This window comes from Excalfactoria chinensis, chromosome 5, assembly GCF_039878825.1.
Source record: "Excalfactoria chinensis isolate bCotChi1 chromosome 5, bCotChi1.hap2, whole genome shotgun sequence".
Taxonomy (NCBI): Eukaryota; Metazoa; Chordata; class Aves; order Galliformes; family Phasianidae; genus Excalfactoria; species Excalfactoria chinensis.
Window position 1 is genome coordinate 55,617,530 of NC_092829.1, and position 26,054 is coordinate 55,643,583.

General features: G+C 40.6%; 1 protein-coding gene across 7 annotated transcripts in view; it reads right to left on the minus strand.

Annotated features, from left to right (window-relative positions):
- The window catches only part of LUZP2 (leucine zipper protein 2), a 148,160-nt gene that overhangs the window by 48,391 nt on the left and 73,715 nt on the right, over window positions 1–26,054 (minus strand). For all 7 annotated transcript variants that reach the window (XM_072337226.1, XM_072337224.1, XM_072337225.1 and 4 more), the window contains 2 exons: window positions 4,028–4,145; window positions 2,532–2,602 (listed from right to left, as the gene is read on the minus strand). In XM_072337226.1, coding sequence (XP_072193327.1) covers window positions 2,532–2,602; window positions 4,028–4,145 — 189 coding nt within the window. The remainder of the gene's footprint in view (window positions 1–2,531; window positions 2,603–4,027; window positions 4,146–26,054) is intronic.

Here is a 26,054-nt window from a genome sequence, read left to right on the forward strand (position 1 = left end):
AAACAACCCAGTTATCAAGGACAACTTCAAAAAAAGGTTATAAAAACACTCTAATAAAATTCAACTTTCATGTGTCTCTCTCTTGAAAGAAATAACTGAAAATTCAGTAGAAGACTTTGGTGTACAGACAAGAAAAAACAAGGTAACAGTTTGAACTGAGCGTTATTTGAATCAAAACATTTCTGCATTTCAGATTTCTTCCAAGTGATTGCAGCAGGCTGAGAACCTCTGCTGGTGATCTCCTTCTACCCACACGTGACACGTTTTGGAGCTGTCACGTAGTGCAAGACTGATGTATTTTAGAATGTCTGTAGAGAGATTTCAGAGCTGTTTCTTGTAATAAACTTGCATGAAAAAGGAGCAATGCGGAACTGAGCTGACATTCAGCTGGTAATTTAACTCAAAGAAATTTAATCTGGAGTGGAAAGCACCTAAACACATACCAGAACAGAATTTGTTAGCTGCTGGATCACTTTTTTGTTTGTTCAGGCCTCTATTACTTCAGCAATTTGGACAATGCTAGATTGAAACAGTCTGATAGAGCACTAAACAACTCCTTTACTGTACTAACAAAAGTAATCATTCTGAAACACTGATGTTTCAAACAGCTCTTCACACTCTATTCCTCCTTGACATAGAGGGCAACACCTCCTCCCCTCCTTCCTTGTCTGTCCCAGGTTTCGGTGATAGAAACTACACCATGATTTTCCAGTAGCACAGAAGCTTCCAAAATCTCTATAGTATTTTATTATGATTCCAACTTGTTTCCTACTGAAGAACTGAAGGTTCTTGTCACAAGCCCTCTTTCATTGCCATACATGCTTCTACTAAACAGGTAAAAAAATCAGAAATAAGAGGACCAAGAGATTTAAGTTGTGCATTTCTAACAACGAAGGAACGAAACACTGTAATTTATGTGTTTGTGATCTCTGAACTAGTTACGTTTACTCATGATTGAAGTTATATTAATGTCACGATTTACTTGTCCCAGCTCTAATGACTAAGTGGGTCACAGTGCTGAACAATGACAGTACTAAGGAACAGAAAGTTTCATACCTAAATCTTCCTGAGACATTCAAAATCCTTTTCCTTAGCGGGCATCTCCACGCAGCAATTTAATGTCTGTCCAGTATCACATGCCATTTGCTTCAAGATCACAGAATCACAGAATCACACAGAATTATCAAGGTTGGAAAAGACCTAGAAGATCATCTAGTCCAACCATTACCAATACTTACCAGCTAAACCGTATTCCTCAACGCAACATCCAAACGTTTCTTGAACACTCCCATGGTTGGTGACTCTACCACCTCCCTGGGCAGTGCATTCCAATGCCTGACTACCCTTTCTGAGAAGAAATACTTCCTAATGTCCAGCCTGAACCTCCCCTGTCGCAGCTTGAAACCATTCCCTCTAGTTCTATCACTGTCTACACGAGAGAAAAGGCCAACTCCCAGCTCACCACAACCTCCCTTCAGGAAGTTATAGAGAGCTATAAGGTCTCCCCTGAGCCTCCTCTTCTCCAGGCTGAACAATCCCAGTTCCCTCAGCCGCTCCTCATAAGGCCTGTGCTCCAGACCCCTCACCAGCTTCGTAGCCCTCCTCTGAACACGTTCCAGGGCCTCAATATCTTTCTTGCTGTGAGGGGCCCAAAACTGAACACAGTACTCAAGGTGCGGCCGCACCAATGCCGAGTACAGGGGGACAATTACCTCCCTGTTCCTGCTAGTAACACTGTTTTTGATGCAAGCCAGGATGCCGTTGGCCTTCTTGGCCACCCAGGCACACTGTCAGCTCATGTTCAGCCGTGCATCAATCAGTACTCCCAGGTCCGTTTCCTCAACACAATCCTCCAGCCACTCTGTCCCAAGCCTCTAGCGTTGCCTGGGGTTGTTGTGGCCAAAGTGCAGGACCCGGCATTTGGTCTTGTTAAACCTCATCCCGTTGGCTTCGGCCCAGCTCTCCAGCCTGTCCAGATCCCTCTGTAGGGCCTCGCTACCCTCAGGTAGATCGACACTCCTAGCCAATTTGGTGTCATCTGCGAACTTACTGAGGGTGCACTCAATGCCCTCATCGAGGTCATCAATAAAGATATTGAAGAGGACAGGCCCTAGCACCGACCCCTGGGGAACACCACTTGTGACTGGTCTCCAACTGGATTTAACTCTTTTTACAACCACTCTCTGGGCCCGGCCCTCCAGCCAGCTCCTTACCCAGCCGAGAGTGTACCCATCTAAGCCACGGGCTGCCAGCTTTTGCAGGAGAATAGTATGGGAGACAGTGTCAAAGGCTTTGCTGAAGTCTAAGTAGACCACATCAACAGCCTTACCTTCATCCATCAGACAAGTCACAGGGTCGTATCTTTTCACAAGATAAGAGTTCCTTGCCTTTATTATACTGTTAATGTTATGATCAGCAGAATCCAGTCTACATGACTGTCTAAAATTTAAGGCAAAAGGAAAGGTGGCATTTTCTAATTTAACTGCTTTCACTCTAGAAAGTGAAAGAAAAGGGACGAGGTATGTTCTTACCTTTGCTTTTGGCCCAGTTCCAGCAGTTTCTGCACATCACTTCTGGCTGATGCTTCGTCATTTTTCAAAGACTGATAGCAAAGCAAGAAATCAGTTACAAAAGACATCATTAATGTCACTCAGTAGCAAAATGATTGATTGGGCTCTCTTTTGTAAAATGCTCTTGGAGAATTGCCAATGATGAGAAAAGGAGGAATACCTGGACTTTACTTCTCACCATCATTTCTTTTTTTATATGGTATCATTCAGCTCTACTGACTGCACACATCATTCTGCCTCAAGCGCTAAATGTGATCTGATTACAGAGTAAAGATTTAGAAACAAACAAATGGCTAAAAACATTAAGGAGGTATGACAAAAATGGGTGGGCGTACAAAGATAATAGCAAAGCACTCCTTGTGTATCTCCGGATATCTGCAGTTTAAAATACCTCACAGTATGATTTTTCTGAGTACTACCACCAATCTGCAGCATGAAAATAAATCCCATTCTACAACAACTTAGCTACATGGAGAATCCTATTTCTCAAAAACAAAACAACATAGAATAATAAAGGAGTAGCAATGCGCAGGAAAGGGTAAGGTTGGGTGAACAGAAAAAGTGTTATACAGTGCATAGTACACATTAATTGCAGGAGGCAATTCCAGAGTATAGAATGATGTAGCACAACGTACTACAATATAGTACTAAGACACAATACCTGTATTCTATGCAAAGTATAAATATGCTACTCAATATATTTTTCCCACTTAGGTTACAGTAATGGGATGGAAAATACACAATGCCAGGAGAATACTGTCCTTTAAAACAGTATGCAATACAGAAACTATCAGCTGAAAATGAGCCTTTACTAGACCAACAGGCTTTATCAGGCTGATAGGGATGCTCTTAAGAAATCATCTGACCATTTAAATACTTCAGACGCAGAGTAGGATCTCTACTTTTTACTCTGAGAAGCTGATTTGATTGCAGAGTAAATCTGATCAATGCCCTTTCAGCCAATCTATGATACCCAGAAAATCCCCTCAGTTAGATGGAGAGGTATCTCAACTTTGGATGGCTGGCTGGCAGCAATTCTAACACAGTTTGACAGTTAAACTTGTAAAGTAATCCCCTGGTGCAAATCCAGATTGAATGTAGGCAAGGTAAAGCGAGCAGCTATGCTAAGCTTAAAAGCAAAGAGGAAGCCTGCAGCAGGAAGAGAAATCCTTTCTTAGTAACTGCCATGATAAATGTGTGGAAACTCCACTAAGACATCTTATTGTTTTCTGTTTCTTCTTTTGTTCTACCGTATTTTGTTTTCACATTTCCTTCCTCTCTTTTGTTTTTCATTTTAAATAAATGGACAAATGGCCCAACTCTACTACTTCCCTTGGAAACAAGACTTTTTAATGCAAGATCAAAAGAACTATTTTCAACAGTATCAGTGGCTTTTTAACAGCTAGTATGAAAAATTCAAGTAATTCTAAGCCAAAGGAACCCAGATATAACCTTACCTGGAGATTTACTTTAATTCCCTCGAGTTCTTTAGAAGTCTTCGACAGTTGATGAAGAATATTGCTCCTTTCCTTAAAGACTTCTTTCAGTTGTCTCTCCAGTTCTTCATAGCCCTGTCTAACATAGAAAACAAAACATGAGATTCTCTTAAAACACCCCTCAGTGCACTTCAAAACAGTATTAGTTCACTCAAATTTAATTAATTACAACTGCACAATACCTAGATTCTAAACTGTTATGTAGGTCTGCCTACAACTTGTTTTCTCCTAATACAGGTAAACAGATGCATTGAATGCCAAACTGACACACTACATCTAAGTATACAAATTAGAACGAAACATCAGCAATAGTGAATTGATGGAATGGACAAGAGCTAGGATGGATATATTTAACATGTGTAAGGGAAACTGATGATCACAGCCTGAACCTGTGGTTAACTATCTGAGGCAAACAACGAGTCAGCTGCGGGAGCACAGATGAAGGTCATTCAGCTGTGCTCCCAGAAGGGGTGGAGCTTGACTCCACCTCTCCTAGATCCCATTTAAGGGCTGACCACCACTAAGGTAGCATCTCTTTCTGGAGATTGATTCTGTGTGGAGTTCTTGCGTTACTGCAAGGCTTATGCCTTGACACTGGTAAGCCCCTATCTTGCAAGCTTCAGAGTTGGTGAGTCCATCTCCTTAGTTAACCTCTAGTTACTTATTTCTGACTATATTTGTACTATTCTAACTGTACATTATACTTGTATTATTTCAACTGTACAACATGAATGATGATATAATGCATAACATGTGTCTGCCAAACAAAGAGTAAGTTTCCCACGGACAGAAGAATACAAACTGAGATTTAATACCTTCTGTACCTGATAATTATCAAATTCAACTGTCAGCAAAATATTGTGATCTCTTGGTGCATTCTGTTTCTGTCTTCCTCTCCATTTATGAATAAATTTTATAGCAAGAAATAATCAATTCACACCATTTATGTTATGTTCATCTACAAAAGAAAACAAAAAAACTGCAGGTCTTCTTGGAAACCTCTTAGAATGACTTTATGAATGCATAGGATCATGTACAGAGGTAATGTTGGGACTTGGTTATATGTAACCTTAAGTAGTAACTAGACAGTACTCAAGGTGGTTATCCTTGACACGCAGAACTAATGACACAGAAATAAACAATCCAGTGCAGGCCAGTGATATATTACTTACAGGAAAATTCATATGCCAAGAATGTCAAGCTTCCACAACTGACATAACGGTGTACTGTTATGTGAATTAAATGACATAACAGTACAGCAGTTCCCATTTTAAACTGATAATGAACAGAAGACAAACAGGAATTTCCTCCTGGTAAGGTAATAAGGGAGCTTCATTAAGGTCACCATGTCCATCCACCTTATGCAGCACATCATGTGTATTAGCTTTTTGCCACTGAACTGCCATATCTGTTTGCAGTTAAATGTTGCATTATTGCATTAAAAAAAAATCTGTCCAAGTGGTAATACTGTCTCAAATAAAAGTTAAATTAATTAGTTTATGAGGGTATTTTCCTCATTTTTAATTAAATTTACTTTAAGCATGCAATGTCTAATTTTCCTTTCGTATGTTATGACACAGCATGCATCAAAGAGACAACAAGCTCACCCACTTGTCAGCATCTAAAAGCTAAACCCTCTGAACTGTTAGGAGAAAACAAATAAGTAAACAAACAAAAAAAAAAAAACCAAAAAAAAAAAAAAAACCAATGCAAACACAAGCCATAGCTATATTAGAACTATTAACTATTAGATTCCCAAAGGTTTTTCATTGTAGACAAGCTTACCTCTGCCACCAAACTTTGACTCTTTGCACTGTGTCCTGGAATAGTGTGCGTGTAACTGAAGACAGCAAAATACCTTTCTGCACTTGTGTGATAACCAAATAACCCTAGGACTAACCTAGCCATAGTTCATGACCTCACGTTCTACTTGGAAATATGACAAATTCTGATGCCAATTTTGTACTATGGAACAATTGGGGTGTGTATTGGTTTTAAATGTACAGATGGAAACAAAATGTACAGAAGGTATACAAGTGAATAAGTAAAGGAAAAACTCACCAATGGTGGTACCTTGACTGAAGCAGCTGAGGCAGTCCTCCCTGGTGAGCGATCTCCAAGAGATACTGCTCCAGTGGGAGTCAGCCCTTAAATGAGGTCTCAGAGGGGATGGAGTCAAGCTCCACCCCTCCCGGGAGCACAGCTACATCACTTTCACCTGTGCTCCCACAGCTGACCCCATACTTGCCTCAGCTGATTAATCAGAGGTTCAGGCTGTGATTACCAATCTCCCATACACTCCACCCCTTCACAGCGTGAACCAATGATTAGGTGAGTTTTTCCCTTATCACAGAGACCCAACGCGACGCTGATACAATTTTCCGTCGCACCGAATGCTGATGTTATTCAAATGATGATTGGATGGGTATTCACGATCTTCCGTGGGCCAGTGCTTGATAGATGTTACTGGAGACAAGCCATCTCGAGGTGCAGGTCCATTTGCGTTTCATTAGTCCACACAAATTGTTCTCTGATGGTCCTAGAGGCTTAGAATCTTAGGGAGAGTAATACAGATGTTTCAAGGGTACCAGGAGAGGAAGGTCTGCCCTCCAGGGCAAGATACAGGCCGTATTCTTGTCTTGGGTCAATACTTCTGCTCGCACCGGATTATGTCCCGGCCTCCGATACCATACCCTCTGGCCAGATGTCTGTGGCTGTATAACTATATCTGGCACCAGAGGAGGAGTCCTGATCTGCCATAGGGACATGATGGGTGTCCCTTTAGCAATAAAGACCGGAGTATTGACCACGATGTCAGTAGGCCATGTACCTATCACCGAGGGGGTAACTGAACCTCCCACCTCCAATAGTCTCCCCCAAGGTGCAAGTAGGCCACACCATTTGGGTCCTACTTGCACCTTCCAGGGCCAATTTATCTTATGGATTCCTGGTTTTAGATTCTCAGGGGCAGGGAGCAGAAGATTATTGTCATTACCAACCTGCGGTTTTACCTCATTATCAGCACCTGTAATTTGAATCCTAAGAGGGGAGGCCCATATAGTGTGTAACATTTTCAGAGCACTGGGTCTGCCATCCCGAGGTCTTTCGTTCAAGTCCCGCAGGGTTTCGTATAATCTTTTTGTCCACCCCTGCAGGGACTGGGAGTCTGTCTTCAGGGCAGCCTTAAGAATACCATTGTAGCGTTCAATAAGGCCTGCCCCTGTTGGATTATATGGCAGATGGAATCGCCATTCAATGTTGTTCTCTTCTGCCCAGCGCTGTATCATCGCTCCAGTAAAGTGAGTCCCTTGGTCGCTCTCGATGACTTGAGGTGTCCCATATGCAGACATCAGTTTAGTGAGTGCCTTAATTGTATATGCTTGATTTGCCTTTGGTACGGGATAGGCTTGCAGCAGTCCACTTACAGTATCTACGCAGGTCAGGGCATATCTCGCCCCCTCAGACCGAGGGAGGGGCCCAATGTAATCAACCTGCCATCTCTGAAGAGGACTATATCCTCTAGCAATGTGGGATGTTGTTTCAGGCAACGGTCTTGGTCTCATCTTCGAGCAAGCGTCACAGTCCTGACATGCTTGGACGATATCAGATAGCTGTACAGGCAGCCCCCATGCTTTAGCAGCTGCCCACATTATCTTTTGTCCAGCATGCCGTAGCTTCTGATGTAACCATCGGGCAATATTTTCGGATTGTGAATTCCCAATCCATCGAACTCGGGCCAGTGTGTCCGCTTCATCGTTTCCTGGTGACTGCAGGGGTTGATGACCAGAGACATGGTAGACACATACCGTCCTGTGTTTGACTGTATTCCAAATGTCTACCCACATGTCTTTCCCCCAGATCGGTCGGGCGTGGATAGTCCATTCCTGGGTAGCCCACTGCGTAATCCACAGAGTAAGCCCCCGGTACACGGCCCAACTATCCGTACAGATGTTCAGGATGCCATCACCAGGTTCTTTAGTTATAACCATCCACACGGCTCGTAATTCTGCCCATTGGCTGCTCTGACCATCCCCCTCATCAAACCAGATTGTCTCAGTAGAGGGATGGTATGCTATAGCTCGCCACTTGCTCGGGTTGCCTCTGCTGGACCCATCCGTATACCAGGCATCTTCAGGAATAGGATATCTTCCTTCCTGAACAGGGCTCTTCTCTGGTGGAGCGACCATTGGTTCTTTCGGCGTATCACTGCGATATGTCACTGGGCCTAGGATCTTCTGTAATTCCTCCTTGAGTGGAGACGAAGACAGGCTGCTTCTTTGACTTAGATAGGCGACCCATCGTGCTACCGTCTGTGCTTGGGCCACCCCTGTCTTAGGAAGGTGAGTTAGATCTCTTACCCACCCCTGGATCGGTAATGTAGTTTTAACTATAACCTCTGCTGTTTGCGTTATTGGCTCTACCGCTTGTAACGCTGAATAGGCAGCCAATAACTGTTTTTCAATCATGCTGTATCTTTCTTCTGCTCCGTGCCAAACCTGAGACCAGAATCCAATGGGGGTTCGAACAGAACTCTGGCGTTGCCACAGGCCCCAGCCAAAACCATCCTGGGTAACATGAACGTCTAGTTCAGCTGGGAGGGTCGGATCAAATATACCCAATGCCTGGGCTTGTTTAACTGCCAGCTTTGCCTGTTGGAAAGCATCTTGTTCTACCTTCCCCCAGTTCCACGATTGACCCTTCTTGGTAAGCTTATACAATGGCCTCAACAACTGAGCTAAGTGAGGTATAAAGGAGCGCCAATACCCCAATATACCTAAGAACTCTTGTAGCTGTTTTGATGTTGTAGGGACTGGGAACGCTTGGACTTTATCCACTACTGCACTGGGTAGTACTTTGGTTTTTCCGGACCAAATTACTCCCAGGAATTTTACAGATAGCCCCGGACCTTGCACCTTCTGTGGGTTTATAGCCCACCCTCTCTTTTGCAGATAAGCTATCAATAAATCTGCTGCTTGTCTCACCGCCTCTAATGAATCGGACGTTAACAGGAGGTCATCAATATAATGATATAAATTTACATTATGTGGCTTCTGCCACTTAGCCAGATCACGCGCCACCAAATTATGACAAAAAGTAGGTGAATGCACGTACCCTTGCGGCAGAACCTGAAAAGTCCACTGCCTGCCTTCCCATGTGAATGCAAACTGGTCTTGTGATTCTTCACTAATTGGAATACTGAAGAATGCATTCGCTAAGTCTAGGACACAGTGATACGTTTTAATTTCTCTACTTAGTGTGTCCATTAGGGAGGCAATATTGGGTACGGCTGCATGAACGGGCGGCGTGACCTTATTTAATTCCCTGTAATCCACTGTCATCCTCCATGTTCCATCCGATTTTCGCACTGGCCATATTGGGGAGTTGTACGGGCTATGTGCAGGCCTTATAATACCCACTTTTTCTAATTCCTGCACTGTTTTTGTTATTTCATCCTGCCCACCTGTGAGTCTGTACTGTTTTACATTAGTAATCCGACGTGGCTTGGGCAGACAAATAGGCTCATGTTTTGCATGGCCTCTCAATATTGTCTGAATTGCCCGGATACTAATGCATCTCTGCCGCAACCGGAACTCTCCCACTGTTGTGTGGAGAGCCAGACCCCACAAGATATCAATTCCCAATATGTACTCCGGAATTGGAGCAATAGATACCTTGTACTCCCGTGGTGGGAGGCGCCCGACCCCCAATTTTACCCAAGTTTGGGTGACTGGAACGGTCTGTCCCCCAAAGCCTCCAATCATTACTTTGTTCCCTCTGAATTTTGTTGGGTCTCCATATATTATAGATGTTTCCGCCCCAGTATCAACGAGGGCCATAACCTTCTGCACATTCTCTTGGGACCAATATATTGTCAATTCCACATAGGGCCTCCGGTCCCGTCTAGAGGCCCTAGGGTGACTGACGTCCCTCATCACGCCATAAACTGGGCCAGATTCAAATCTTTTACCTCTGATGCCTCTGGTATTGTAACCCGAGGCACCTGAGGTGGCCTCTTTTTCCTATTTGGCACGACAAAGTCTTCTAGATTCCAAACTGTTGTTGGTCGTCGTTCTATAAGCCTTATCCCCGGTCTTTTGGGGCGGTTTTGAAATTTTTGTTCATCCTTCAGCTGTTTCCACAACTGAAGCAGAACGTGATTGGGCTGCCCATCAATTTTGGCAAATTGAACACCTGCTCGGAGTAGATCATTAAACATTTGTTTTCGGGACACCCTAATGGGTCCCGCCCGAGGGGTTCGTGGAGCCGATCTCCTGGCTCGGGCTATTGGAAAAACTTCAGAATCTTCAATTACTCTGATATTGCGCTTGGTTCTCAGGCGCTCAGTTTCTCCCAGGTCCGCTACTAATTGGGCAGCATGCTGGACTGCTGCCTCTGCGGCCACTAAAGGATTCAATATAGAAACCAATGTTCCATACATATGTGAGGGAGCCTGCTGTAAGATTAGGTCCCTCATTCCTGCGGAAAATTTCACCATGTCCGGACTAACAGATACATCTTCATAGACAGCCTCTCGCATGCCTAGTTCCCGGATATAATTTTGTAGGTCTTCCATAGAAGACCACATTCCTGTATGTATTGGCATGTCTGTTTTATTTGACCATACCATACGGCAGGCAGCCATTATCCAATCTACGATTGAATGATTCTCTTCAGTGAACTGGGACCCTGAGTACAATCTCTGCCTCAGGGCAGGATGGACTGTTATTGTTGCTAGTTTAGATACCTCGGGGCCGCTAACTATTACACTTTCTGCTCCCGAGTCCCATAATCGTAGCAGCCAGGCTGGGACACTTTCCCTCGGTCTTTGCCTGAAGCGCTGTACTAGATCCATAAGTTCGGTGGGTGTGTATGGACGTGCTGTTACGTGTAAATAGGAGTCAGCAGGGGCCCATTGATCAGGAGGCACCCCTGCTGGTCGCTCCTGGACTTTTTTTGTTTTTTGAGTTACCATAGGACGGACTTCTAATAAGTCCGTCTTAAGTGGCTCTTCTAGGTCAGATTTAGTGACCTTAGTTTGATCCGATGTTTCAGGATCCCTACTATCATCCATTGTAATATATCTAATTTGGGGGGTATTTGAAAAAAATGATGCATTTTTCCCCGTTAACAGATTAATTTCGCCCTCTAATTTTTCAATGCGGGCTTTTAATAATTGATTTTCATGTTCAATCTTATTTGATTTAATCTCTGCCTGATTTAAAGCATTCAATAAAGGCCAAGCAGCCATGGATGCAGCCATTTGCCTTTCCTTGGTTGTCAAAATATCCTTTTGCAACCCCTGAAAGTATTCAGTTAGATGGTAAGGGGACATATTGCCCGTTACCCGTAAGGGCCCCCATTGTTCGATAATCGTCGCTAATTGAAAATATGGGGACGCCTCAAACCCTGGTATTTGTCCAGGGAGGATTTTCCCTAAGGGGGTGATCTTCTCCCCCTTGAACCAGCTAAACACATTCCATAGGAAAGACATTTTTTTTTTTCCGATATTTGCAGGCTCCTGGCTGGCTCGCCAAATGTATTGGTTTTAAATGTACAGATGGAAACAAAATGTACAGAAGGTATACAAGTGAATAAGTAAAGGAAAAACTCACCAATGGTGGTACCTTGACTGAAGCAGCTGAGGCAGTCCTCCCTGGTGAGCGATCTCCAAGAGATACTGCTCCAGTGGGAGTCAGCCCTTAAATGAGGTCTCAGAGGGGATGGAGTCAAGCTCCACCCCTCCCGGGAGCACAGCTACATCACTTTCACCTGTGCTCCCACAGCTGACCCCATACTTGCCTCAGCTGATTAATCAGAGGTTCAGGCTGTGATTACCAATCTCCCATACAGGGTGGAAGTTGACTCAGACATGAGACACCATGCCATAAAAAATACAGAACCCCAGAGACTTTTGAAATCCAATACTCAAAAACCATCAAGGTTCAAAACCATCAAGGTTTCCTTCTTCTTTTTCAGTGTAATATATTTGGGCAAATCAAATTTAAATCCATTCCTAGGAATTCCACTGTGTAATTACATACATACCTAAATCTGTTCTCCATATGTTAGGTTATACCATTCTGCAAAAACAAGTGCCATTATTAGAATACACATCTGGGACTAGAACAAATATTCATTTTTGAAAGTTTTAAGGTCTGCATTGCAAAGCAGAACAATTCAGCAACACTTCGCAATTACTGCAGACATGAAAGTGCAAGCTGTTTTTCTTATACTATCAGTATATTGATTTGTTGTAAGTTAGAGTCCCAATATCATTTGTTCTCAGGGAATAATATTCCCCAATTGTTTTAAGCTTAATCAGTAATTTTGTCTCTTCTACTGCTCTTATTGACAGAACAGAGCATAGTATAGGAAACACTTCAACAGATCCTAGTTCTTGGTGTGCAGAGAAATGCCTCATAACTCCATTTCTCCATCACTCCACCTCTGACTGTTCATTCCATAAACTTTGTGAGTTCAGCTTTCAGTCTTTAGAATAAAAGTTGAGGTTTTCCCTGAATAATGTCTACAATGGCAAGACAAAGGAAAACTGATTTTGTTTTCTGACCACAACAACTATGCTTACACAGCCTATCTGAGAAACACAACTTCCATAAAGATTTCAATTATTTACGGTACAGAAGTTTTTCATTGCACTCAGGGACATATAAAACCTGACACCCATATAGTTTGTGCACAGATTATTTATTTGGAATGTTTCATCCCTGCCTACCAAGAATCATAAATAAATATGTTGGCTAGGCTTGGTTTAATGACAGTTCAAATAAAATCACTTAACTCAATACTTAATGTCTTCTAAATAGGCTTAAGCATCCTGTGTATTCTAAGTGCAACAGCCCACAAAAATGGTTGCAGCTTTGATGCATTTTATTGGGTTCCACACAACTAGCAGCTAGAGAATCAGCCCTTACCATCTATTTCCTCTGACTTGTTAATGCCTTCATCTTAAATAAGGCAAAACCAACCTGGATGCTCTTTCTCTTCACTTGGCTCTACAGAATCAACGACCCACCAGGGAAAGCACACAAGTGCCGTTTCCCACCAAAGGAGCAAAAAGAGATTTCTGAAGACTTGTAGTTGGCTTAGAAACACTGCCCAAGGAAGTGGAACAGCAAATTGACTTGTTGGGTATAACTTGAGGATGAGAATGATGACCCACAGGAAAAAAAACAACTTGATTGATCTTCGTAAAACTGAAGGGGCCACAAAAACAGACCTTGTGTCATAAGAAAGGACAGTATAAAACACTGTGACTGACTCCACACTAAAGTAACTCCTTCCAAACACAGGTGGGGCAAACCATTTTATTTGTTCAATTCATCAGTCAATAGGCACTTTACCTAGAGCATTGTATCCTTATTGAGTTCATACAACTGTAATAAGGAACAGGCACTTAAATCTTCTGTAAGTTATCAAATTCTTCACAACTATTCAAATACAGACTGCATAAACACACAATTATCCTCTGCATGCAGAGCTCACCTTTCACCTCACAGTTCTACAGGATTTGGTCTTTAATAGGAAATATATTCCTCTCCCTTTTTGGTAAGTAATATTGCTAGTTTTCAGTTCTGATATTCTTCATTGTTTATATCCATAATATTGCCTCTGCTTTAGTTTTTCTTTACTGAAACTCTAAAACTTTTGACTATGACCTCAACAGTATTACCCTTAAACACTACACTTTCACTACTCTCATAACTAGCAATGCTTTTCTCCAGCATCTCTGACAATAGAGTTGTGTTAAATATTATGTCTCGGCTACATAAATCAATTGATTATTTCTAAGCACAAACACCATGGGGAAGATCTTTTCAAATTTAAGCTGGAATGTGATAATCACACAACAAACGTCTTCAGTCTTCCAATACTAAACACTTATCCAGGGGAATGCCATCTTGGATTCTCAGTGAACTTTTCCTAACTACCTGTGGGCGCAGGGGTAGTTTATTGTGGCAAAACTCCTTGTATTGTTCCTGTTGTTTTACAGCTTTTAAGTCCATCTTCTAGATAATTATACAAACATAAACACTGTAGAAGATTTCTTTCTCCCAGGGAAAAAAAGTAGCAAAATTCAATTCTTCCTATCCAGAAACCTGTTGTATAGAATCTAACATGAATCTAGGGTGGGAAGAAGAAAAGAAAGAACATCATCTCCATATAACAAATAAGTCACCTGCTCAGCAACTCTGCCAGCAGTTCTGTCCTTGCACATTCTCTCCTCTCTGTTATAGTGGCATCAGAACAATAAGCAGAATTGACAGAAGCAATTGTACAGTTCATTTTTTATGCCAGGAAAGGCAACTCTGATCGTTTAAATATTAAATTGGTCTTTGTAGTATGAAGTCACCTTTAACTTTGTACAATCCACTGTGAGAAGAGATCATCTCAATAATCTGTTGTCTTGTCTTGTTCAAAACATGGGACAATGCATTCTGCAACGCTGCTGATTATTTATTATACTTCAGACTTATTTACTGTGAATCCAAACAGTAATGTTCTGTACCAAGTTCATATTCTTGTAAAGCTGTGTTTAACTGGAGACAGACCAAATACTAAACCAAAGAGTACTGCTCATTAGGATCACACACTGACGGACAAAAGAAAACTGCTTAGCCATAATGTTCCTTCTTTTGTGTTTCAGTGCAATGTGATCCTCACATCACTGGGTTATTTCCTTTCCTGTACCTGCTAAGCATAGAGCTCTACTCCCACAGTAGAGAACATGGATTACATGAAGACTAACAGCATGAAAAAAAAATCGGAGTTAAAACAACTTAGTGGCAGCAGAAAATAACTATGAAGTTCTGAAGTTCAAATTGAAATTTAAACAGGAGACAAACACACAAACAGCTCAAAAGATGTGGCCAGTCCTCACTAAGCAATTAAGAGAGATAAATGAACACTTTAAGGTCTGCTGTATTTCCAGCTCTTTAACAACAAACATTGAGAGGTCTGCTTTCAGCACAGACTACAGGAGGGAAACCTGGAATAACCCAAGTGTACAATTAGTGAATGCAAATCACCATGAGCAGCCCTTCCTACTTGGGAAGCTGAGAACTGGCACTTCCAAAAAGATGCTTGCTTCTGAAATAGTGAAAAGCAGAAAAGAACGAGCCAGGTAGATGTAAAATAAATAAAAGGGGTCCAAAAGTAAAAGAATATCTTTACTTAACTCTTGCCAAAACAAAGTATGTCATTGCCAAAATCTGTGTGTCAAAGACACGGTCCTCATTTCATCAATAAAACAGTATATATAAACAAGTGTATGTAGAAATCACTGCATCATGTATGTCCTTCGTGGCTCTCCTTTTAATATGCAATACACAAACAAATGTTCATGCACATGAAAAAAAGGCACTCTCACTATTTCTTAACAACTGATATTGCTATTAGGCCGGCTAAAGCCACATTGATTTTTCTCTTTACGAAGTCTGTGTAAAGTTAATATTCATTCTGTTAAGTTTAATAAAATGTATCTGCTAAATAAAATTGCCTGTGATACATACAGCTTGCTGATTCATTGGTAACTTATCTGAAAAAACAGAATCATATGTGAACAGATCGAGTAATGGTTAGCATAGCAGAACAGATAAACAAAATATAAACGCTTTCATCCTTCAGGTTCATTTCTTCTTCCTCTTGTACTTCCTTCTATGGCAAATCTTTATTTCCAAAAAACCTGCCTATATACTTTTCCTGTTCATGATAAGAATCCTAAGTTGTTGGGAATCACTTATCACCATGTTGTCCATCCATTCTGAAATCAACCTTACTAGCATGTAGGTGAGACTTGAAGCAGTCCTTAGGGAAATATATTAAGGTTTTCTTTGACACTGCTATCTCAGAAAACAGCTGAAGTCTATGACAAAGCATTCTGTCAGTTTGCTCCCTTCTTGTTCCCACTTGTGTTTACTTGTGGGATGGGCTGCATCAGAACAAGTGCCACAATTCAAGCTATACATACACCCAACTCCACACATCTAGATGAGATCTCACCTGTGTATTAGGCACAGCTGAGCCTGAGTGGTATCAGTACAAGTCTACAGATAGACCAACCGTATACGACACCACGGTACAGTTTCCAGCAGATGCAGGTACCATTCTGTTGTCATATATCAAACCACAGCCTATATCAGGGTTCACCACACTTCATTCTTGTTTGCTTGCCACGTACACACAACTCTTGTCCAAAGCAAGTTCATGATGCTTCTGTGATAAGGAATGAGAACGTGAGGAACGTGCATGAATATACTGCACTGACAGCTGGATGCAGTCCATATCAGCTTCATCATTAAGTGACCTTGGGAACAGCAGAAGGGTATCTCCACCTTTACAACTTTTCCTATGGCTTTTCAGAGCAGCTGTGAGAACTGCAAGTATCTAAGAAGTTTTTCCAAGCTCACAGCATAAATTATAATGCAAAGCATTTCAAAGTGCAATTACAAATGTTCCTGACAGCTTTGAGTGTGATATTTTGAATTATTTGAAAAATACTTATTTTCTGAATACAGCATAAGGAGAAGTACATACAGAGGGGGGATCAGCTGCTAAGAAAATCCTCCTGGATTGCTAAAATAGCTTTTTTTCCTTTTCCTCTTAGCTGTGTGTATATGTGTGTGTATATACACTCACATACAGAAAAGAGACACTGAAAGCAAATGCACATCTCACTTCCTACAGGCTTTCCTTTTCTCAGAAAGTAACACCTCAACATATGCCTCCATCAGCAGCCAGCACCTGGGTTGTCTTGTAGATGGAACAAAATGTACCTCTTACCCTCACCATAAAGTTACTTTATCAGGCTCCCAGTGATATAAGCTCTCCTTTAGCTACACCAAGTGCAAGATGGAACTGAACCTTCTCAGAGTTTCTAATCGTCACAGAACAGCTGTGAATGTACACAGGTTTCTCCTCTGATTCCCTACCAGCTTTGAATCACGCTTTTCATTGTAAAGGTTTTCAGAATCAACTGAAGGGAATGCCACAGCAGAAACCTCTTTGTCAATGCACTTTGTGAGATCAAAGGTTTGGTTCAGAGAACGACACGTGAACACGCTTGAAATCCACCATATGTGCAAACTAAGGAGACTTGGATGATATAGCAGGCATCATTTCTCTCCCAGAAGTAAAAACGCCCAGCTCATTTTTCCTCAGATATGAATTCATGCAGCTGTCTATATACATAACTTTAATATGACATACACAAATATATATATATATGTATGTAAATATATATATAAAGGAAGGTTGTAATTTCTTTGTGACCCTCACTCATATAAACTCAAATACAACTATGGACTATTGGAATCAATGGCCTCTACCACTACTACAAAAATTCTGCAGTGATGTAAATTTATACTTCTCCTTCTGCATTTCCCAGGTTATCAGCATACTAATAAAAATGGACTATTTTCCAGTCTACAAATAACTACCACAGTTAAATTTGTTGAAACTCATGATATACCCACTTTCATCCTTTCATTCGGATGATTGTTCCCCATATATGATTAACATAATAATAATAAAAAGATTTCAATTCATAAGCTATCGAGAAATTAAAGTATGAACAACTCTAGGCACAACCCAAAAAAACTCTTCTCTAATTTTCCACTCAAGAAAGGCAAAGGCCATAGAAATGCTATGTCCAGCTGGCCTACGTGTTCCCTTCTCTCTTAAAACTTTGTTCCTGTACACTACTGTGCAAGGTTAGAGTCAAATAAGCCCTTAAAAGTCAACTTTATATCATTAGTTTGACCCTACGCTCAACTTCTTACTGGTATGGCTTAGCTTCGAGAGAGCTAAAATGTTGATTACTTTTCTGGAAACAGACAACTAAGCTTTTTAGCTATTTCTGGACCTCAAATAATGTCGTGAAAGGTATGGGAAAAATCATATCCTCCCCCCCAGTGGTAGCACTCAGTTCGACCTGCCTTTCCTGCTTGGTTGGAGTACTGAGGAATTCTCTGACAGTGAGAAACAGCCCAAGCTTTAACAGAGATTAACTACGAATTCCCACAATCAACAGTAGTCAGCATTTCAGGAGGCTGAAAGGAGGTTCTTCTTTTTCCCAAGAAAGTTAGAGAAGAAGTACAACCTATAGAATCCAGCAGCAATTCAAGGGGTTTATTGATTTAGCTTCTACCTGAATTGGAGAATTCAAGGCCAGGTTGGATGGGGCCCTGGGCAACCTGATCTAGTAAATGTGGAAGTTTGGTGGCCCTGCCAAGCAGGGGGGTTGGAACTTCATGATCCTTGAGGTCCCTTCAAACCTGGATCATTCTGTGATTCTGTGGAGAACAGTTTTCTCAAAGGGTATGTGATAACTTACTAAGGACAAGTCCACTCTTTCAGAGTGATGTATTTTGCCTTGTTGTATTCATATGCAGATGCGTAACTAAACGTAACATGAATGAAAGACTTTAATTATACTGAGTTATTAGCTGGTGTTACTAGATAGAAGAGTGAATTAGGTACTTCCAGTGAAAAAGCTGCATTTAACACATTCCACTTTGTGAATTGTGCTAACTCCAATATCTGATGTATTGACTTCCTAATAATTCCACTACTCACCCTTAACTCCCTCCCCAATGAGCAGTTCACTCCTTGCTCAAAACCAGAAATCAACAGCTGTTTTCAGACCAATTGCTCCTTTCAACTGGTGCAGCTCTTCACATTAAACCAAGAAAAAAATCCTCTGTACGTACTTGCATTCATATTTATATCTAAAAACACATCCAGTCACCTTTCACTTGAGAATCAAATAAAAAACACTTTAAATCTTGGGAAGAACAAAACCAACAAAAAAACACCATTATTTGGTAGTTATACGCACTATTCATTACCATAGTGTCAATGGGGTCTTATATTTGTTTCACTGACTTCAGAGATAGCAGGAGGAATGTAGAGCCTTGATGATATATTTATATATCCCTGTTGGGAGAATTAGAAAAGCATGCTTGTATAGAGTTGCACACTCTTGTGTAGCTCAGAAATAAAAAACGATGCTGTGAAAAAAGTGTTTGGATAACCATGCTTCAAACTCCCATTCCACACCTCCATTTATGCTACAAGCAACACCCAGCACAATTCTGCTATCATATATACAAAGAGATGCCGGAGTTAGGAGGCACTGTACTCATGAGCTCAAAAAATGCTCTAAAAATGATCAAAACTTGAAGAGGCCCATCGTTAAAGTTTTACTCAGCCAAAAATGTATTTTTTGTTCCTTGTTCTTGTTGCTGGACTTCACCGATATCCACATTTTTCAGGAATTAATACTCTTATCTTTAACAGCATATTTAGGATGCAGTTTAATTACTCAAGGCTGTCAATAAGAACAAAGAACCGGAGCACAAGAACAGCAAAGACTACATGCTCCGTATTTACAGCCCAGTTCACGGTATGTAGGAGATCTGAGGTCATACCTTCAATTAGTTTAGCTCTCACCTCAGATAACAACGTTACCAAATCAGATATTAGATCATCCAGAGGTGACACAGCAAATCTTGACCTCATGTGCTGATGTTGCTTATGCTCTGCAGAGAGTTAAGTGATGGCAGGGGTAAAAATCCTATCCTTTATGTAGAACTTTCTTTCGTCTTTAATCCCCAGTTTTTGGAGATACAGAATTACTCTATACTGAAGATGCTTGCCCTCATCAATCCTTTGGGAATGACCCAAAATAATCCAGGATTCTTAACATCTGCATCAGTTCTGGAACATCACCAGAAGCTGGGAGAGCATCTCCAGCTCCACGGGGAAATATAGCTCTCTCCTACAAACTAAAAGCAAGCATTTTGGCTCAGAAAGCACTATTCCATACTCAGATCTGCAAGTAAGGAAGCGTACTGCTTTGTTTCATTAATTCATAGCTGCAGGAGAGTAACATTAGAAGCTGAGGTCTGTCATAAAATCAGAAACTTAGATTTTTGTGCAGCTCCATAAACTATTAAGTGATAAACCTCTGTACATCATATTGAACGACTCTCTCATGTGTGGTTGTCTGAAGAACTTCTCCAAGATCATTTATATGGGATATAAATTGACATCACAGAAAGACTTCTTCGGGGAAGGAAAGGCTGCCAATAGTTCTGCCATGAGTATTCCTCTCCCAGCAACATTTTAAAGCCACATCCAGCCTGGCCTTGAATGCCTCCAGGGATGGGACAACCACAGCCTCCCTGAGCAACTTGTTCCAGTGCATCACCACCCTCTGTGTGAAATACATCCCCTTAATATCTAACCTAAATCTCCCCATCTTAGTTTAAAATCATTCCCTTTGTCCTATCACTATCAACCCATGTTGATACAGTTGTTCCCCCTCCTCTTTCTATGCTCCCTTCAAGTGCTGGAAGGCCATCACACATCGAAGGATTAGAGAAAGGGCAAGGGAGAATGCTGTGTCCAGAATGCTTTCTATACAAGAAGCCATTTCTACTTTACCTTCATGCTTTGTTTTTCCCCCAAGTCTTACAACTTCTTCATTACAGCCATATTCAGAAAGTTTATGTGCTTCCTCAAGAGATCTCTGAATAGTTCCCCACTGCCATTTTCCAAGGATATGGTAAATTCTCATCCCTAATTGTTCAACTACAGCCCGTTTTTGCAAATCTAGTATGAAGTTTATATTTGTGAGTGTTTTTTATGCTATTTTTATGCAGCCATACTGAGGAAATGATGATCACTGAACCCTAGGCTATCAGAATCTGATATCCAACTCATCATTCACATTTCATTTTCTTTTGCATAGGCTGAAGCAGTCTGTGAAACCAGGGATCCTCAGCAAACACGGTTCAGATAAAAAGAAGAATATGCAAGATGCATAGTTCTTACCCAGTTCTTTTTGAGGGGAGGGGAAACAAAGCTGTATTTTCAGTTGTGTTTCTAGCCCAAGATAAGTGTCTAGACTCACACTATGGAGGAGAAGGCAAGATGAGCCCTCATTTCAAAAACAATGCAACGTCTGACTCTTTAGCAAACATAATCCATTCGACTTATTATTCCCAGAGTGCAAAGTTGCTGTAAACCCCCAAGATGTATTTAAATTCTGATTGATCATACAGCATTATGCTAAGCATGTTTACTCCACTTTCTTTTTTATTAAACTCACTTTATAACCTTGTTCTAAGACCTACTCAGTAAGGCACAGAACACTAACATGTAATGTATATTGAAATAAGTTGCCCTCGGGGTTCCAGTGGCTGAACTGAAGATACAAACACACTCTACCACAGACTAGGAATTTATTATCATTAGCTTTATACTGGAAGGCACAAAGGTTAATTCTTGATGTTGTGATGTTATTTAGTGGCTTATACCTTCGCTCTCAAACACTTTGCACACAGAGCTATTGTAGACATCCTCAGCCCATTGTTTTCCATTAGTCAAGCATCTTGTTTCTTAAGTCACAAAAAGACCATTTTTATTTTGGTTATAATTAGTACTCCAGGTAAATTTGCTAGCAAATACACTGCAGCCTTCACATGTAAGGTAAGCCTAAAGGAACTTCAGTTCTATAAAACTAGACTGAAAATGATGTTGCCATCTCCACACTAAGGAATCATGCTTACAGAAGAAGAAAAAAAAAATAGGAGGGCAGAAGATACCAAGCTAACTGTGAATCTATTACCTGCCTTGAGATCAAACTATGAAGGAACCCAAGGGATGAAATATAAATCCATATCATTCTTCATTTGACCAACAATACAGAAGACTCTAATACAGATAATACTCAGTACTAATACTTCTCTAATACAGAAGACTGGTTATTGGCTGAACGAAGAACGGGTGTTATCGCTTCAATATCTAATGATGGTATAACCTGCTTGCTTCCAAAGTGAAACAACATGCAACAAAGACAACAGACACAATGAAAATGAGAGTCATAAAGTGTTATCACGCCTCAGGGAAAAACAATTTTCACTGAAATACAGAAGATTTCTAAGGCATCCCCAAAGTCTGAATGTAGACTTGTTCAATTACTCTGAATTAACAATTTATAATCTGTGACAAAAGTCTTCATTCCAGGACTAACCCAGAAGCATGTTTGTTTTTGTTTTCTTGTTTTTTTTTTTACAATTAATATCTCCTAATCTCATCTTTCATACCAAATATGGATAGTACTTATTAAAGGGAAACAGGAACATCATCTGTCAGGTAGTCAAAAGAAAGAAAACCAAAGAGGGCAGAAGCAGAGTAAAAGCTTTCATGCCCATTAAGAAGAAATATATTCTCCCTCCAAACTATTGCACTCCATTACAAAATCCCCCAGCTGGATAATATTTGAAAGACAGAGTACAGATACCCGTGGTTTATTGTACCATCTTCCTTGTTTTTCAGCATCACTTATAACAGCTTCTGTTGTTTGATAACAGAGCAAACGTTTGGAGGCTAAGAGCAGCGTTATAGTAAATTCTGCTGCACTGGAACAGTTGAAACTAATGAACAGATTTGTGCTGGATTCTAGCTCAGTTGGCCCAGAAATTTTAGAAAGCTGACCTATCTAAAGTTTCATTTATTGAGTTCAGGGTGAACTTCTTCTATCTGTTTGAAGTGAAATCCTATTAATTCCCCTCCTCCTAGCAGTGCATTTTCCACCTTTCAGCTACTGAAATCATTTTCTTTTTAAAAATATCCCCAAAACACTCAGCTTGCTTTCATTACATTTAGCATGCTAAAATCTATTAAATGCCTCTAAAAATCTATGTGAAGTCACATGTTTCTGGCTTTTCTCAATTACTGGGGCTAAACAGATGACTTTGACAGAGCTGAGATCAAAGTGGCAAGGTCACTGAGTATTTTTGTTCCTTTCATCATATTCTGACAAGGTGTGGTTTGATCAGCTAACTTACTTGTTTCTAAACCTTATTAAATAGGCAGAATAATGATTACCTGTTAAATACAACCCATTACAAAAAGAACTGATGATCCACTGGAAATGAGAGAATACTGATATCATGTTCCTATCCATAGCTATAATGGAACACAAGTTGATTCTGCTCTGTCCAACACTAGAATAAAAGATAATCTATGACTATTAATCTAGTGAGCACACACCATAGTTTCACTGATTCAGGAGATAAACAGGGCTATACCATGCACAAAGCTCACATTTAAATGCATTTTGTAATACTATTCCAACACAAGAAAGTTTATTCTGCCAAGCCATGAAAGCCAGGCATGCATTTGCTCTGACATCTGTAGTTTTTTGCAGCTATTAAAAATGTCTATAGTAATGTAAAAATGTGTATATAATTAATAATGCTACCCCTCAACATATAAAAATCAGATGTGAAACACTTTTCACTATACTTTTACATAAACCTGGATATCACAGTCATCCCAGCAATATTTCATCATCGCTGAAGTACAATAACCTGCTCTTCCATTTCTGGTTTGGCATGAATAATATCACCTTTAGATATATGCAAACAGAAACTCTTCCTATGCATCATTCCGTCTAGATGTCTGTAACAGTAAGAAATGATTAAGGGGCATATTGCAAGTTCAGCAGCAGTGCCTTTCTTGAAAACAACTGCAGAGTTATGAGCTACAAAGCTGACCTGTACAGACTACTAAAGAAAACGGACAGAACAAAATAAGCCTAAAGAAAATTGACCTTCGCACAGTACTTTCCACCTGAAAACTGGAGTCTCTTGGGAATTCAAGAGCACATCGTAGCTTTATAGAAAAAAGTAACTCTATACACATATAAAAATGTCAGTATTTATGAAGCACACTTCTGTTGATTCTCACTTGTCAAGGGTTTATGGGCTGATTCAGCCCAGTTCCATGACAAACGGGGCAGAGGGATTCACAATTCATACCAAAGTTCTAACACGTCCAACATAGCATCACTCAGTGGGGGTGCGACTTCATTCAGACCAAGGTAGTCTACCATCAGCTGCCATTCTCCACTGGCTTTACACACAGGCCATATGGGACTACTGAAAGGTGAGTGAGTTTGCTGATCACTCCCTGACTCTCTAGCTGACATATCAACTTATAAATGGGGAGCAAGGAACCCCTGTTAGTACATAAATGCCGCCTGTGCATTGTTTTTGTAGCAATCAGTACCTGTTGCTCTTTCACTCGTAGCAACCCCACAACAGATAGATCTTATGACAGTCCAGGAAAAACAGACAGCTTAAAACAGTCTGTGTCTACAGCAGCTGTTCCAAAGGCCCATTGATACCCCTTGGGATCCTTAAAATATCCCCTTCTGAGGTAATCAATACCAAGTATACAAGGAGCCCCTGGGCCATTCACAATAGGATGCTTTTGCCAGTGTTTACCAGTGAGGCTTATTTTGGTCTCCAACATAGTCGACTCTTGGGAACCCCCAGTCACCCCATGAATATAAACTGATTTTATCACTTGGTGACTTGAAGGCATTAGAGTGAACTGTGCACCAGTGTCCACCAATGCTTTATATTTCTGTGGTTCTGATGTGCCAGGCCATCTAACCCACACAGTCCAATACACTCTATTATCCCTTTTCCCTCCTGACTGGGGGATGAGATGAGACATTAAATGAAAGCGGCTCCAGTACTGAGCCCAGGGGACACCCACCATGTAGTCTTTTCCAACCTTGGTGATTCTATGATCCTGCTCAACATGGGTGATCTCTTGATCACCATCCTTGAATTCAAACAGATAATTTATTTTTAAGGCATTTATTAATATTAGTAGCATATTTTATGTCCAATAGCTCCCCCTCCTGCTCTACCACCAAAAGGAAATCTACGGAAATGGGCACAGATTAAGGAAAGCAACAAGGAAACATGGCTCGCTGCACAGATAACAATGATTTAGAACAATCACAACCAAGATAAATAAATCCTATAAATGCTAAAAGAGGAAGTTCTCTGTTTATCCAAGTGATGCTGTATTAGGAGGAGGAGAAAGGAAATCTTTGCGAATATTTCATTTGGGTTTGATTCTCACTACTGTAAGCTCCTCACTTGATTTCTATATGGCCTAGGAAATCAAAGGAACCTGAATAGATACAGATGTATGAGCAAAACAAATGATCCCATTTTGACACCTGTATACATTTAGCTTACTTGTTCATATTTCAGATAAGAATAAACAGAGTCAGTCCTCAATAGAATTCACAAGTCTGCCCTGGTGCATGTATTCATGTAGTTCCCTAACTAGAGTGGATTTTTTTTTGACTCTATGCCATATTCAAATACTCAATTAAACAACTCACACTACCTCAGATCAGCCACATCATAAGCTTACAGTTAATCTGTTGGAAAATCCCAGTTTAGCATGCAATTAGTTGTGCTCTTCCAAATATCAGGCAGAAATCTTAATTTAATTCACATCTCCCACCAGCATGTCCTTGTAATAATAACTGCCCTGACTTTTGAGGAACATATTACTAGACAAGAAATAACCACAGGCAGGGAAAATAGGGATCCATTCCCATACCTTTCTAAAGCTTCTGATGGACTCCTTTCTTCCTCTTATCATTTGTGAACACGTGGAATGCTAACAAAAAGCAACGTAACTTTCAGAGACAAATGTATGGAGTAATAAATTGGCTTGATTATTTCACATGTTGATGACTTAAACAGGAACATCAGAGCAGAACCTGAGAAAGCTACATGGTGTGACTGAGATCAACTTGATATTTCCTATTTCCACGAACAAATGAAATTATCAACTACTAGTGTTAGAACTTCACTATTTGTCTTCTCCTAGAGGTACCCAAGGGAGAAAGATTCTGGAATTAGTTCTGTTAAAACTGATAGAAGGTTCAGATTTGTTTTATTTCACAAGTAACTCAAGTGAACTGTGATTTCTTTTCCTCTTATAATTAACAACAGTTACCTTTCCAATAACACAAGTAATTTACACTAAAAATGGCATTTGCTAGTATGGGAACACACATGACTATACAGTGCAAACTTCAGGAGGAAAAAAATCATCTCTAAAAATGCAACATAATGATTTT